The sequence below is a fragment of the Capricornis sumatraensis genome, chromosome 14 (assembly GCF_032405125.1).
Source record: "Capricornis sumatraensis isolate serow.1 chromosome 14, serow.2, whole genome shotgun sequence".
Lineage (NCBI taxonomy): Eukaryota > Metazoa > Chordata > Mammalia > Artiodactyla > Bovidae > Capricornis > Capricornis sumatraensis.
Window position 1 is genome coordinate 31,172,391 of NC_091082.1, and position 16,896 is coordinate 31,189,286.

Genomic DNA, 16,896 nt, shown 5'->3' on the forward strand with positions numbered 1-16,896 from the left:
GGCGGTGTCGTCAGTCAGCCACAGATGGGTTGTGTCTGGCTTGCTTAGGCAGCTGCTGGCCAAACAATCATGGTGTGTGTGCAGTAAGAGTCACACAAGACAGGCCAACCTGGAAAGTTCCAAGACAACAGCCTGGTCTGGTTTCAGAGCATCTTTCAGGGACTGAACTGAACCCTCCGAACTAAAGTAAGATCCCCTAGCTGGTGAACTAAACACGAGGCTGATGCTGTGGGCAGTGGATCTTTCCTGAAGGGGCCTGTCCAAGGGGCCACTGTGCTCACATGAGGTCTTCTTAAAACCAATGGCCACAAATCCCTGACATCCCTAAGTAATTCATCCTTAATTTACACACATATTAACAGTGGTCCCAAAGCCACACTCAAGAGCATACAGACAAATTCTTCAACAATGGAGATTTTTCAAGGCTAAGGGCCTATAAAGGCTGGATTCCTGTGTCCTAGTATTTCTTAAGATATCTGTAATAATATTTCAAAGTTTTGAGCAACGCTAGCATTACTAATCACTGACCTCACATATAAACCCCTGTATCCATGGATTGAAACATCATTTAAGACTGTACAATAGCTATTAGATCAAGTTCACTACTCATACGAATCCACTTCAGTTATACATTTCTAATTTGAAAGACAGCAATTTTTTTCTCTGTGGACCTCCTGTTCACAGTCCAAAGTTGAAGACATCTTGGCGAACTTAGTTTAAACATACTATTTGATGATGTGGAAAGGTAAATTAAAATTGACCACAGGTCATAACCAGTTTCCGTATTAATATAGTGTTCTCTTTCCATTTTTCTTATCTCTCACTACATCATCAAACTGGTAAAAGGCAAAGTCCACCCCCACAGTTAATAAGGTACTATATAAAGTGCAGAATTAACAACTATTCATGTAGTTAAGGGAGATTCACTCACCCTTCGGCATAATCTGTCTTTTGGTGCTTTTCCAACCTAAGACAAGAGGACACAAAATGCTGCATTTAATTAGTAATTTAAATCAAAAGGCATTAAACTATGGTATAGAAAGTAAAAAGTAACCAAATTTTAAAAATATACATCCAGCTATAAATAAATGCAGTACTAGTGTTATCAATTAAATGTTGGTTGTACTAATTTGTAGCATAAAACAATTAATTTTGTGGTGGAACTTAAAAAATTATGAAAATATATTACACTGGGGGGCTCACAAATCATTCTTTTCAAAAATACTTATTTTTGAACTATTCAATAAGAAAACCCCCAAAGATCAGGTTCCCAATTTCCATAATCAAACTGTGTTGCCTTAAAACCTATTTAGAACCAAACTGAAGGCTACGAATAAGGAGCAGCTAAAAATTCTGCTTGTTCATAATGATACACAGTACTTTTAAAAGGTCAGAAAGAAGGAATAACCAGCTTCTGAGCCAGAAGCTATATTCCTGGCTCAGAAAAATTAGCTGATGTTCTTATTCCATAAGTAATTCCTAAGATCCTACTGTACACTTTATACGGGGTGATAAGTGGAAGATAAAGTTCTGCCCTTGTGATAAGAAAATTTACAGGAAACAGTGTAAATGAAAGGACAAAGGCCTCTTCACCTCATTACCTCTCACTGTGATTACTTCAACGGCCTGCAAAACAACCACGTTCAGCCCACCCCAATTGCAAAATACTTCACCCTGCTGCCAGAATCATCTTTTAAGATGCAAATCTGAACATATCATTCTTCTGCTTAAAACTGTTCCAAGTCTCCAAGATAAAAATAAGAGCTGCCATTCACTGTGCCCTCACTGACTGTGCCAGGCCCTCTGCTAAACAGCTGACATAAACTAGAAAACCCCAGATCCATAGCCCACAGAGGAGGTTCTCCATGGTCCACTTCCTGCTCCTGTATCTAGCTTAACCTTCAACCAACCAAAGCTACTTGCAGCTCTCCGAATCCTAGATGCTGTCTCCCACCTCCAGGGCTTTTTGTGGAAACATTTTATTCTCACCCTCTTTTTTACTGATTCATACATATACTCATCCTCCAAAATCAGCCCAGAAGCCTTCCCTTGTCATTCACATTCCTCTTCTGAGTTCTAAAAGCACCCTATTGTCTGTTTACCATCTTTCCGATGGTGGGTTGAGGGTGGGGCTGTGACTTTATTCTCTGCAACCACAGAACCTGGCACCGTCCTTGGCACATAAGAGATACTCATAATAAATATCTACTGAATGAATGATTATAAACTCTCTGCTTCCTGGTTTAGGACTGCTAAATCCAACTCAAGTTGTGAGGGTCAGAAGGGACAACTGTGGAAGAATGCTGAACATCTGCACAGCTTAACACATGGAAAAGGCTTTGCATTATCAGTCTCTCAAGATGGTGGTCAGAGGTGAAACAGAGCAACAGTACACAGGCCAAAAGGAGTGAGTTTCAAGAAATAAGCAGGTAAATGGCCAAGGAAGATGCGCGCACAGGGAAGAACAGTTAGATTTAACAAAAAAAAAAAAAAAAATGTTACCAGTGATGTCAAGGCGTTTTCTACAGAAGTTGTGGCCTATAGTGGGTCTGAGCTGTAGTGCTCTTTATGGTTTAGGAATGTCTGTCACTGTACATTTAAAAGCACATGCTGTCATTATGGTGGTAGCTCTCCCAACATCCACTTAGCTGCTGCCGGGGTAACCTACATTCTCCACTGGCCTGTGAGGTACGCTGCCACTCAGCTTGAGGCCCAGAGGCCTCACTCTAGCACACCAGCAGTTTCTGCTCCCACTGGCTGAGTTACAGGCTTACCTTTTATATCTGTTCCCAAATCTACCTATGCTAGTTGTACATATTCTAAGTCTGTAATTTAATTAAATAACTAATAAAATATGAATGAGGAAAACAAGGGAGTTCTTTACACGAATACTGTGTAGACTGCTTTTAAAAGATTTATGGAGGACAGTAGCTCACTCCAAGGTCTACTGGATTAGATACAGAGAAACAACTATAAAGAGTAGAGGATAATTACAAAAATCCTAAGATTTTATACTCATGGCATCATGGTTTCAAAGAGACAGGATTTAGAAATCACAGGCAATATATCATGGGTGAGGTTAATGCAGAAAAACCTCAGTAAAACTGTAATCGACCCTATTTAGAGAAAATATCTTGGCCCTACATCCCATGATCAATGAGAAATTGTGCATTTATATGTTTTAATTTAAAATAAAATGCAAATCCTTGCTTGAATTCACCACTGGTCCTAATCACCTGGGTTAAGAGGCTTTTACAGGATATTGCTCTCTTTCAAGGATCTGGGCTCTTCAAGTCACCAAAATGCTAGGACAACTGAGCATAAATAAAACGCAATTATCACATTAAAAAAATAGTCTAATAAGGCCCAGTGTAAATTATCTTTCTTATATCAGTCAATTATTAACGGAGCCAAATAAACAAGAAGTCAGTATAGGAAATTTCAAATTTAAAATGACCGTACCTTATCCATCAAGTATGTAGCGGCAGAAAACCTTTTGACTAAGAATGTGTTCCACATCATCAGCGCAATGCCTGGATAGCAAGTGAAGTAAGGCAGTAAGCAGAATGCTTATATATCTTCTCTTTCACCATATATAGCAAACGGTTTTCTTCATTAAGTTTATAAAACTACCTGTGTTATTTAGATAAGTAATTCTTGTCTCTTATGTAATATTTATAAAATAAATAAAAACCTTTATCATCTATAAAAATCAGAACTGGGCTTTGTGAAAGTATATCTAAATGGCCAATAAGCCTAAGAAAAGACGGTGTCACTAGTTATGAGAGAAAAAGAGATTAGAACTACACAAAGATATCATTACATGACCAACAGAAAGGCTAACATTTTTTAATATGACAACACCAAGTGTGGATGAAGATGCGGCAACAATGGGGAGCTCACACACTGCTGGTGGGATCATCACCTGGGAAAACCCCCTGGAAAACTGCCTGGCCCATGTCTACCTAAGCTACGTGTGCCTGCCGTGTGACCCAGCAAGTCCTCTGCAGAAACAATCACAAAAATATGCACAAGAGAGTCGACAGCCAAATGATGGAAACAACCCTAAAGGATTTTTCTTATATGTGGCCACTAAATGAAGCAGTATACAAAAAAAGTATTAAAAAGCAAAACAAAATACAAAAAAAATATTTAAAAAGAACTCAACCAAACAAAAAAATCTGGGCTTTACATGTCCATCAACTGTGGCACTGATACTAGAATTTCTGCAATAGCTGTCAGTTAGGCAGCATAAACATGACATTTCACATACTGCCTTATTACCCACAAAGCTGCTTCTGTAACTAGGAGTGAGGTTATGCAGAAGCCAGGAAACTTACTCAATGTACAAATTGGGTAAAGTGTGTTTTTCTTTTTTAATTGAAGTAAAGTTAATTTATAATGCTGTGTTAGTTTCAAGTGTACAACAGTGATTCAGATACACACACACAATCTGTGTGTATATATACAAACACACACTGCACTCATATTTACATATATATATTCTTTTCCAGATTCTTTTCCCTTACAGGATGTTACAAAATATTGAGTATAGTTCCTTGTGCTACACAGTAGGTCCTTGTTGGTGATCTATTTTATATGTAGTAGTGTGGTAGTATGTTAATCCCAAACTCCTAATTTATTCCTCCCATGACAAACTGGGTAAAATTCTAACTTGAATACTAGCCTGTGATCAATGGTAACTTAATTTTATCAGTAAGGATAAATCCTCTAGAGACCGTATTTTCCAAATGAGCCACTTTAAATCCTTTTTCCCTCCTTGGAAGAAAGTTAAGAGTAAAGAGATGAATATACAAAATAAATTATAAGTGCTTATCAAGCAAAACAAGAATTTTAGAATTTCTGCAATTTGACCCCATATCACCTGCAAGAAGGTGTTACAGGAGAAGAAATAAGCAGCTTCTCTATAATGTATCACAGAAACAAAAAGGTGATTATCTCCTCTTATCTGGACCCAAACCCAGTCTCACCACTTAGTGTCTTACTAACTTCCTAACTGACGTCCCACCACGCTGTTCTTGAGGTGCCAGCTTTGGCCACTTCTACCTGAATCATGATGGAATGGAAGAATCAAGTCACCCTCACTATCCTGGTCATAATTGTTGAATATTTTTATTCAATGTGCTCTTAGACCATCTTGCTTGAGACGTGTCACAATTAAAAACAGGAGCCGCTTAAACAGATGACTGTGCGGTTGATACAACAGTGGAGCCTTAATGGTAGGGCTATGGTTTCTCCAGTGGTCATGTATGGATGTGAGAGTTGGACTGTGAAGAAAGCTGAGAGCCGAAGAATTGGTGCTTTTGAACTGTGGTGTTGGAGAAGACTCTTGAGAGTCCCTTGGACTGCAAGGAGATCCAACCAGTCCACCCTGAAGGAGATCAGCCCTGGGATTTCTTTGGAAGGAATGATGCTAAGGCTGAAACTCCAGTACTTTGGCCACCTCATGCGAAGAGTTGACTCATTGGAAAAGACTCTGATGCTGGGAGGGATTGGGGGCAGGAGGAGAAGGGGACGACAGAGGGTGAGATGGCTGGATGGCATCATGGACTCGATGGACGTGAGTCTGAGTGAACTCCGGGAGTTGGTGATGGACAGGGAGGCCTGGTGTGCTGCCATTCATTGGGTTACAAAGAGTCGGACACGACTGAGCGACTGAACTGAACTGAACTGAACTGAACTGAACTTTCTAAGTTACTATCTTAGTATCTCACTAGTCCATTACTGAGTTCTTTGATTAATTCTTACAGGGAAACTCTTCAGTTAAATGGAGCCAGCAATCTGGTGACCATTTTTCTAAAATAATTTGTAACATTTTTTTCAAGAAGACAACAGCAATTCCCACGGTAAAGAAGCCAATGGAGAATATTCATGTTTATTAAAAGAAGCACAAGATGGGAGGGATAAATTTGGAGTTTGGGATTTGGCAGACACAAACTACTACACATAAAATAGGTAAACGAGGTCCTACTGCATAGCATAGGAACTATATTTAATATCCTATAACAAACCAAAGGGAAAAGAATATGAAAAAGAACACATATATACATGTGTATGTGTGTGTATAACTGAATCACTTTGCTGCAGACCAGAAACTAACGGTATGGTAAATCAACTTTACCTCAATAAAACATTTTTTGAAAAGACAATATTGATGCATTTATTTTGTAAACAAATGAAATAAACTTAGATTATCAATAAATAAAAGAAAAAGAAGCAGCACAAAGTAATTTCTAGGATATAGTATTACTAGGCTTTGGCTACCCTAACTTTTTCATCAGGACTTATGAGCAGCCCATTCTTCTTTCCTTATCTAGCTGTGAACTAAAGGGGGAATTAATAATTCATGCATAATATTCTCTCACTACACCTAGGAACAGTCATCAGCATGGGAAATTGATGGGTGAGGAGAGATGGTGATAATTACTGCCAGCCCCCATCTCCTTTCTGGACAGCATTTTTCAAGCAATTAAAACAGCTGGTACTGTGTATGCAGCAACACACAGTAACATGTTAGATAGTAGGACCTATTTTGTTTTTATCAAATAAAAATTTACCAGGATGTGAATTTAAAGAGACTTGGTATGATACTGGATGCTTGGGGCTGGTGCACTGGGACGACCCAGAGGGATGGTACGGGGAGGGAGGGGGGTTCAGGATGGGGAACACATGTATACCTGTGGTGGATTCATGTTGATGTATGGTAAAACCAATACAATACTGTAAAGAATTTAACCTCCAATTAAAATAAATAAATTTATATTAAAAAAAAATAAAGAGACTTGGCTCTGTGAGGAAGGGGATGGGATAGTTAGGGAGTTTGGGATGGACATGTACACACTGCTATATTTAAAATGGATAACCAACAAGGACCTACTGTACAGCACAGGGAATTCTGCTCAATGTTATGTGGCAGTCTGGATGGGAGGGGAATTTGGGGGAGAAGGGATACATGTATATGTATGGCTGAGTCCCTTCCTGGTTCACCTAAAACTATCACAACACTGTTTGTTAATTGGCTGTACTTGAATACAAAATAAAAAATATTAAAAAAGAAAAGAGAGATTTGGCTTTTGAAAGAAACAGTTACATTTTTAACACCTGTTTACTTACCATTCTGAACATGGGCATTAAGAATATGCTTCAAATGTTCTATTGACCTAACAAAAAAACGTGCTTCCTTGCATAGAGGAAAAGAAGAGAGAAAGAAGAGGTATTATTCAATAGGTGCTTCAAATATAAATGGAGACTTCTTACATACATTTCTACATAAAGTAACCCAAGAATGTTACAAGAACATGGAATAATTATATAAGAAATTCTGCCTAAGATAATGTTAATGGTCTCCCTTAAATTTACAGTATCTATATAATGACTGATTCATGGACATCTGGATTCAAAATTTACTGTGGTTTCTACAGTACAGCAATGTTCTCTCCAATAAATAGTTGAATTTCACACAAATGTAAAAACAATAGGTTTATTTTCTTTGTAAATATCATTAATTAATTCTTCAACAACTATTTATTGAGCAACTACTGTGCAACAGGTTGCTAAAGGCACCAGACATACTGTAATGAACAAAATAGACCCAAATCCTTGCCCTCACTGAGGTTATGGTCTAGTGACAGAACCAGACGATAAATACGGTAAGTAAATTATAGAGGATGTTTATAAAAGATGTCAGTGCTAAGTGCCAAGAAGAAAACATTAAAGCAGTGAAGGGAAATAGGAAATGTAAGAGGGAATGCTGAACATTCAACTCTTTTTAATCAAGGCAGTTTAAAACTGTGGCCTGCACATTATTTAACATAGCACCTTTGCTAATGTGTGTCAAAAGTTCCCCAAAGGTAATTTCGATTGTTTTGAGCCTAGTAAAGCTGTGTGTGTAAGATGATGAAATTGGGATAGGCGTTATTGGATGGGGCAAGGAGATAAATATTCAATAGGAAAAAACAAACAAGAAAAATGACTGCTTTTAAATGTAAATAATTATAATAAATAACAAAGGCAACACAAATCAAAATGTCAGGCACCATGTGTGTACTTTCTTTGTAAGTTGCTACAACTCTTTGAGATGCTACTGTTATGGTCCTCATCTACTTAAGGAGAAAACTGAGAACAAAGGCTCAGAAACATTCCCAAAGGTCACACAGCCAGGAGCCACCGGGCTGAACAGAGTCTATTATGCAAACTGCCTTTGGTTTAGAAATGACCGCTGTAGGACAAAGATTTTTAACTTAAAAGCCTTAAAAGCCTGAATCTGGAACTAATTCACTCAGATTTTAGAAATTATTGTGCTTTCGTTCTAGTCCTAAGGTTTTTATATGACAAAAGTGTCCCATTTAAAGAGGAGACTAAACTTGCTCTCCCTTTAGGCTGTGGGAGGTCAACTGAAGAGTGATGGGAGGGACAGTTTTTGGTCAAAGTTTAATTGATCAAAGAACATTCGTTTGTTTAAAGCTTTATTTTTAAAATGTCTTCCTTTAATATGAAAGTGATTACATGTTGAAGACAACATTGTTTTATTTAGAGCAAGGAAAAATATCATTATCATTAGTATGCATGCTTATGTGTTGAGCTGCTTCAGTCATGTCTCTGTGACTTCACGGACTGTAGCCCACCAGGTCCTCTGCCCATGGGATTATCCAGGCAAGAATACTGGAGTAGGGTGCCATGATCTCGAGGGGATCTTCCCCACCAAGAGATTGAATGCATCTTATGTCTCCTGCCTTGGCAGGCGCATTCTTTACCACTAGCGCCACCTGGGAAGCTCCTATCATTAGTATTTTAGTGTGAATTAGTTAATCAGTGAGATTTTTCTTCAGTAGTGAAACCTGATACAAGGATGATAAAGGAAAGAATTTTGATTGAGGTTGATTTACCAAAGAACTAAGGAGGCCTATGCTCTGAGAACTGTACAGCCAAGAGAAATATACAGCAGGCATTTTCACATCTTATTTTATCCAGGTGCCAATCCTGAAGAGTGGTACCATCATTAAAAAAGGGTGGGAGGAGAAAAACCAGATTCAAGAGATTCAGTGACTGGCCCAAACCCAGACACCTGTGCTGAGCCCTCAAGTCCAGGTCTCCCGTCTCCAGGCCTGGATGGCCTCTCTCTTCATGCTGCTTCCGGACTGAGAATGTCTGGAAGGGAAGAAGGCTGCTGGAAGGGGCAGAAAGTGATGCCCAAGCAGACAGTCAGGCTGGCATCAGGATCTTTACTCTGGATTTGATCATGACTACAGTGTGAAGAACTGGGTATAGGTTGATGCTATCTCACGTAAAAATTCCAAAGGAAATAAAAGATGCTCATCGCAACTTATTAAGAATAGGACAGAACACACTGGTGTTGGACACAGAGACATCTACTAGGCTTGAATCCTGGCCTGGCCACTGATTAGCAGTGTACTTACAAGCTGGGCAAGGAATCTGACTTCTCTGAGGCTGTCTTCTCTTCTCTAGAGTGGGAATAATGATGACATCCACACTTCATAGGTTTACCGTGAGGATTATATATGAAAAAGGCCTTGTATAGCTCCTAGCATGGAGACATTCCAAAGGGGAAGAAGTCAAGTGCTATAAGCAAAGAGAACAGTCCCATGAAGAGGTGACGAGAGTCGTACCTCCGGGTCTTTATTCCACTGCACGACGTACTCCCAGCAGCAGTGCGCGTGCAGCACATCCAGCTCGAGGCTGCAAGGGAACTGCTTGTAGGCCAAGTGCAGCAGGTCTGAAAGTGAGGAGACAGCACTGTATTACTCCTGCCTGAGGGAGAGCTCTGGCTGCCTTCTTCACGCTGGATTTCCTGTTTACCCGTGTTTATGTCTTACCTGGAATGGCTCCCAAGTCCATCTCTACCTCTGACACCTCAAATAAACCTCGGTTAATACCTTCTCTGGGTTCATCTGGGTTTTCTGCATCTCTTCCTTTATTAGCCAGTTTTAACACTTCGGGGCTGAAGTCCTGTTTAAATATCCACTTGGCTACACTGTCTGCAATGCCACCTACAGTTTGGAGACAAGAAAGAAAATGAACACTGGCAGCATTTGCCAAAGGGAGCCCATAGAGTGCAGGATCTCAATGTCCCCATGAAGACCTAAGTGCCACATTGGGTTAAGCCTGAAGTGACCCCAAAGCCATGAGATTTACAGCAGTGTCGCCACATACCACTCACCATGTGAAGGCAAGTGGGATACTGGATCTCTAAGGGCATCTTTACATTCTCGTAAAATAGTAGCTAAATATCAATGTCTATACACAATACCTTCATGTCCACAAATTCAAACTGCATTTTACCAGTCACAGATGAAGGCATGAATACATCTTTAAAATGCTTTCATTTAAACACAAGTGGAAACAAACTCATTAGCATGATACTTGTGCCAAGGCTTCTTAGGGCAAAATACTATTTTTAACAGTCAAGAACTCGCCTCTGGAATATTTGAGGGCAAAATTTAGCCACAGTTAATTACCGGCACCATAAAAGCATTCACAATAAAGAGTCCTGCCTACTACCTAAAATAAATGCAAGCTTCTGTATTAAATTTCCCTCTCAGTCTTCCTAATTTGCTTCAAATGTAAACCTTTTTGACAACACGAACACAAAATCATGACTCAGTGGAAATAAATGAGAGCAGTGTGCCAGGTGATCTAATTTCTTATGCTTGGCTTCTAAATCATTTGATAATTCCCATTCCAGGATCAAGTCCTGATCCTATTGCTCAAGGCAGTATTAAAATTGTGTTCCTACATTTTCACCAGGTGGCAGAACAGAGGATGGTTTGAGTTTACAATCTGGAAATCATCACAAATATTATACAGAATGAGAAGACAAGTTAACTAAATTAAAACCATAAATGCCAGTATTTAAACCCAGAAATAGTCATTCCAGTATCAAATGTCTGACAGAGATGCTGGTAATAAGGAGAGGAAGTATGTCATGATAAATCCAATATTTTAAGATACTTGTGGTCCTACAAGATGTTTAAGCACAGGAATCCAATGACTTTGGAATAGTAGAAAGTGATGCATTGAAAACGAGGTATAAAGTTCCATGGATATTAGGAGGAAGAAGAGAAAATTCGCACTTAGTGGGTCATGAGAGGATTCCTGGAGGAGGCAGCATTTGAGATGGGCCTTGGAAGTTGAGAAGAGGTAGATGGTGGGTTATTTATTTACTTTTAAAATCTGAGTGTATTTTTCTTTCCTTATTCTTTCAGTCATTTCTATTAAAAAAAAAAAAAAGCCCCAGAAACCTCATACCATAAAAATATAGATCTATGGCTACAAATGCTCAAGTAACTTCAGGTTACCTTTTCCTCCTTCTAACAGCTTTTTCACAGAAAGCTTCGGGAGTGGCTCAGCCTGCAGCGAAGACACTTTGGAGGTCCGGGTGTTCGTTCTGCTGTGAAGCAGAGTCTGAAGCAGGAGACAGTCCTCCAGCTGTTTCAGGAGGAGTTTCCAGTACTCCGTATCAAGAGAAAGGGCCTCCCAGGAATCAGTGAGGGCTTCCAAGTCAGTTCCTGAAACTGTTTGGGAAAACTAACAGAAAACGCCCAGTTGATACTCTGGCTAAGAGTCTGGATCAACATTAACTTGAATGAACTTTTAACGTGAAAGCCGATTGATCTTCAGGATACATCACAAAGCGATATACAGATGCTGGTACACAAACATTACTAGTTGGCTGGATGGAACATGAAGATGAGGAGTAGATTGGAGACTTAGGAGCAATGCTGATGGAGTTCAGACATTTATGAAGAGACCTGTAGTGAGGCCCATGATTCAACCGACAGGCACTGCAAAGGTTTCAGGCCCATCCCTGCAGTGTTCCTGGATACTGACAGTTCTTCAGAATGTACTAGCCAACATAAAAAATGTATCTTAAATTTCTCTCTCTCCATTATTAGAAACATCATAAACCAGTCATAATGAATTTAGCCCCAAACTACTGGGACTGACAATATTGAGTGAATCTCTACAGACCTATTTAAGTATCCTATCCAATTTAATGCAACATCCCCCTAGAAAAAATTATTTGATTCACCATGAGATACAAGGGGCACTAGTCTTGTCTTAAATAAATTTTAGTCTTCAAGAGATGGGGAAAAGCCATAAAGTAAAAGGTCTACTGGAAGCTTTCATCTGAATCATTCAACACTACGTGGCAAAACCACTCTTGTTTCTAAAAGAAGGATATAAATACAACTGTAGAAACTAAGAGCTGAAAGAAATCTGAGAAACAATGCTGTCTAACCCTGAGCCTTTTGAATGAGGACCTGCCTTCTACAGGCACTCACCACAGACCACCAGCTGTGAACACCAGGTCTCTGCCCTGACTCCAGTGCTTCGCCCCTTATGCTGTGTGGAGACTAGGTTCAAGTTATCTGAATAAACAACTAAAGAAGAACCCCTCATCTTCAAGAGACGTCGACAAGATCCTGCTGGACACATATCTCAAATCCTAGATGTTCCACACACTGAAGACAATGCAGCCCAGAAGGGGAAAGCGGTCGGGGAGCCCGCTGGAGGGGAGCCCCCGTAGAGCCGCCCCCCTGCCCACTCACTTTCTTCTCAGTCAAGCTGTTGGATATCTGAGCAGCGACAGCATGCCCGACATGTGCGGATAGCAGCGCAGCCCCGTTATTCTCGGACTGAATACAGACCGTGCGCATCTGCTGCCACCAAGGGGACACGGACTGGGAATCCCAGGTCTCTTCGATGGCCACTACAGGCAAATGGCAAAAAAAGAAACTCTTAGCTCGGCAAATTTTTTCTTTTAATCTTTGATGTTAAATATAATGTTAGAACCAAGTTTCCCATTGATGCATGTGTGTATTTTTGAATGAACTGGAAAAGAAGTCTTTATTTTATTTAGAAGACTTATATTTCACTTATTTATGCTCTTAGGCATCTTGCTCTGAATCGATTGTAAATCTCTGTTTGGAATACTTTCATCATTGATGAAAACTACTACTGAATGTTTTAATATAACAGATTATTGTTCTCATCATGCCAAAAACAGTAAGAAAAATATTACCTCCACCACAGACCATTCAATTCACCTCACTGAACTCAGAAAACACACTGTTCACTATCATTTCTGATGTTGATGCAAAATGTTAATTAAATTTCATAAAGCACACTTTGAATGTATTAAGAGTTTTCTATGACTACATAAAAGATTCTCTCTAGTGAAATGTTTTGTACCTTCTAGTCTCCTTTTGTTACGAGGAAGTATTCTCCCTCCTCGTTTTTGTGGAATTTCAACACTGAACGTTATTTCTGGGAGTGGAGACCACATTCCCGAGGAGCCAAACCTCAGCGTCCACAGTGCTCACCTTTCATCTTGCTCAGGAGGTACAGCATCGTATGGAGACAGCAGACAGACTGCGGTTTGTCCAAAATATCTTTTTCCTTAGAAAGCCAAACGCTCAGAAGCAGAGACTGAAATCAGATTTAAATCTTTATTGTAAAAAAAATATTTACCATAAACAAAATCTTGTACAATTTTAGACCATATGTGTATTCATGAGTGGTTCAGCCTTTCTGGTTGGGAGGTAAGTGCTTGCTTGTTACATGATGTAGTGTGAGAAGAACAAGGAACAAGGTAGCTTGTCTATCTTAAGAGATTCCTTATTTGTTGGGGATCAAAATCTCCCCATTTCCACCACTTCTTTAGGTTCAGTACTACCCTTCAGTGCAAGCTTCTATTAAAGAGCAAATCGGCAGAGAGGGTACTGCCAGTGAGCATGGATTACAGAAGGCTGGTCGCAGGTTATGACATGAGGGCCTGGAGCTATGGCTCTAGCCCTGGCCTTGGTCATGCAAAGAAATCGGGGACTTGGCAGTGGTTGGTGAGTACGTAATACTATCAAACTCTAATCTTCAAGTCACCGAGTTATGAGAAACAGATTTTAAAAGCATTTAAATCAACAGAATGATTTTTAAAAATAAGCATATCTACTTAAAATTTTTAAAATTTGGGCTCATAAAATTTGTACACAGATAATTCTGGGGTAATGAAAACTTAAAAGGCATAGTGTCACATCTGTTAAGTGCTGGTGTGTGTGAAAGGTTTTGATTGCCTATAATTCTGCAATGTCTTTATGTTAAAAAAAAAGCTCTAATAAAATGAAAGCTTGACTATCAGTTTAAACACATTAGTACATACAATTTTCAAATTTAAGAAGAGCAGGAAGCTGAAGAAGTGTGTGAAGGAAATTAACTCAGGAGAATGACCCAAGGCAGATAAGTACCCAACAAGCGTATCTTCCCATTCGATAACAACAACCTCTTGGGTCAGGGCTGACTACTGGGGTTTTACAAACGATAAGAAGGAAAAATAACTTAGTTACTAACTTAGAACTAAAGTTTGAACCTAGATCTGCCTGATTGTATAAATATAAAAATATACAACACACTTTCTCCTATTTCTCCCCTTTTTGGTTTAACTTGTCTCTTTTTTAACCCTTTCACATCTCTCCCTTCATTAGCCTCCTTTATACTTCATCCTATCCATACTTTTCATTTTTTTAAAACTGGGTATGTCCTTTCATCGGAGAAGGCAATGGCACCCCATTCCAGTATTCTTGCCTGGAAAATCCCATGGATGGAGGAGCCTGGTGGGCTGCAGTCCACGGGGTCGGTAAGAGTCGGACACGACTGAGCACCTTCACTTTCACTTTTCACTTTCATGTATTGGAGAAGGAAATGGCAACCCACTCCAGTGTTCTTGCCTGGAGAATCCCAGGGACGGTGGAGCCTGATGGGCTGCCGTCTATGGGGTAGCACAGAGTCGGACACAACTGAAGCGACTTAGCAGCAGCAGCATGTCCTTTCATATTTCCCCTCATATTATAAGACAATGACAGTATTAACAATCAATGCTAATAGTTATTTAGAGCTTATTATGAGCAAAGCTACTAACTGCCTTCATAAGTTAAGATACACAGAAAGCATTATGAAGGGAGGACAGCATGGGGGTTCACTCTCACAAAAATGGGGTCGTATCATTCCATGATCATTCCACCTGCTACATAATATCCTCCGTCATCCACAAAATTTTGACTGATGCTAGCCATTTATCAACGTTATTCCCTCTGTTTTAAACTTCTTAACCTCATACAGCACCGCTGCTTATAACCACAAAGCAGGCTAAAAAAAATGAATTGCCTGCATGGACAACAAAGACATTCCAGAATCATGTGAAAATTACTTCGTCTCAGTGTCTTGCGCATACAAGTTGTGAAGCAAATCAAAAGGAAATGAGGGGAAGTGGCAGAATTTATCTACTAGGTTCATGGCCAGGTTGCCATTTGACTCACCCTGATTAATTTTGGAGGCAAAATGTATGTCCAGGGGTTATGTTAAGAGTACACCAGGTTTCTAATGCACTATGTTTCTCAAAGTCTGATTTCATGTCCCCAACAGTAAGGGTTTCAAAGTGCTCACAAAGACTGCCAATCCAAAGGGCTGTTTTAAACTATATTATGTTTAGACAAATTAAATGTCATGCCTTCGCTCTCTCTTACCACTGCACTCTTCTAATTTTTTCTTCAATTAACCGCTTCCTCATCCATGACTACATTTAGCAAGTCCTGAAACAAACAAAAAACCTTGTTCTTCTGCTTAACTCTCCTTTTCATGTCTGAGATCTGCTCTATCTCTTGCCCAACTTAGGTAAACTGTTTATAAGGTAGATTGTTCTTGTTTTTTGAAACTTAAAAAATTCCAAACCAGTTATGCTTTTGTTTATGTGTAGAAAGTCAGTGTAAACAGAGGATGCTGTGGGAGTCTTTAGAACAGGATGAGACAATTGTAGAATCACTTATGTAAGTGACAGAAAGATTTTTTAAACTTCAGGAAAAATTAAGGGGAAAGGAGAAAAATAAGCCAAGTATAGAGAATAGAGATACCTCGTAGAGATATGAGGTAGATACCTCGCAGAATACATGTACAGACATACACAACAGGAAAAGACGGTACCTGGAAGATAACTATCTCCCCAACTAGAGAATACAAAATAAGATATATTTTCAAAACATCGCAGCAAAGAATGTTATATTATGTATTATTCATAATGTAAACATCTGTATTAGAGACTCACACACTGTAAGTGTCAATCATGTTGTTTCATAATTGTTAATTCACATATAAATGTCACAAACTGACATCTTACCAGATGATATTTGAACAAAAGACTGAATAATAGAATCCTTGAACAGAAATATACTACATTCTTCTAACCAAGGAGTATCTAAGACTTATTAGAACTTCCACCTAAGAAAGAAACAAACTTCCAGGGATCTTTGGTGGATGCTTCTAAAGCCCACTGAGCTTTATCTTTTGCAAAATATCCTCCTGTATCATTTACATCCTTAATGTTTTAGTCCTTCACTCAACGGAAATGCTAGTGTAGTGTAGGAAATACTTCCTAGTGTAGGAAGCCATCTGTCAGCCTTGCCTGCCTATACTTCAAAGAAATCTATCTTGTCAGTCTTCTGGATGAGCCTTATTTCCTAGTCTTTCCTGAAAACTAGGGTTTGTTTTAGGTTACAGAATCTGAAACTTTATACAGTTCCATTGAGGATAGTTTTAAACGTTGTGAAAAACTATCAGCCGTTGCCTGTGGATGACATCATCTGTGATTATACTAGATTGGGAAATCTTCTCAAATTAAAAAATGTATACAACCCAGATTATAAGTACCAAGTTTTTTCATGTACATAATTCCAATAAAACTATTTTTTCAAATATTTCAGAAGGAAAAAGAATTCAGAGAATAACTGATCAGGAAAGAATAGAAAGAGCTAGCATTTCAAATAATGTGCCTTTAAAACACTAGTAATAAATTTTGCTGAAAGACCTATC

The 16,896-nt window shown here is 39.1% G+C and overlaps 1 protein-coding gene across 1 annotated transcript in view; it reads right to left on the reverse strand.

Moving 5' to 3' along the window:
* The window catches only part of RAB3GAP2 (RAB3 GTPase activating non-catalytic protein subunit 2), a 106,954-nt gene that overhangs the window by 8,584 nt on the left and 81,474 nt on the right, over nucleotides 1-16,896 (reverse strand). Inside the window, exons 22-29 of the mRNA XM_068986584.1 lie at nucleotides 13,365-13,470; nucleotides 12,591-12,751; nucleotides 11,337-11,565; nucleotides 9,855-10,028; nucleotides 9,648-9,754; nucleotides 7,135-7,201; nucleotides 3,463-3,533; nucleotides 932-967 (exon numbers count right to left, since the gene is read on the reverse strand). Of these exons, the coding sequence (XP_068842685.1) occupies nucleotides 932-967; nucleotides 3,463-3,533; nucleotides 7,135-7,201; nucleotides 9,648-9,754; nucleotides 9,855-10,028; nucleotides 11,337-11,565; nucleotides 12,591-12,751; nucleotides 13,365-13,470 (951 nt within the window). The remainder of the gene's footprint in view (nucleotides 1-931; nucleotides 968-3,462; nucleotides 3,534-7,134; nucleotides 7,202-9,647; nucleotides 9,755-9,854; nucleotides 10,029-11,336; nucleotides 11,566-12,590; nucleotides 12,752-13,364; nucleotides 13,471-16,896) is intronic.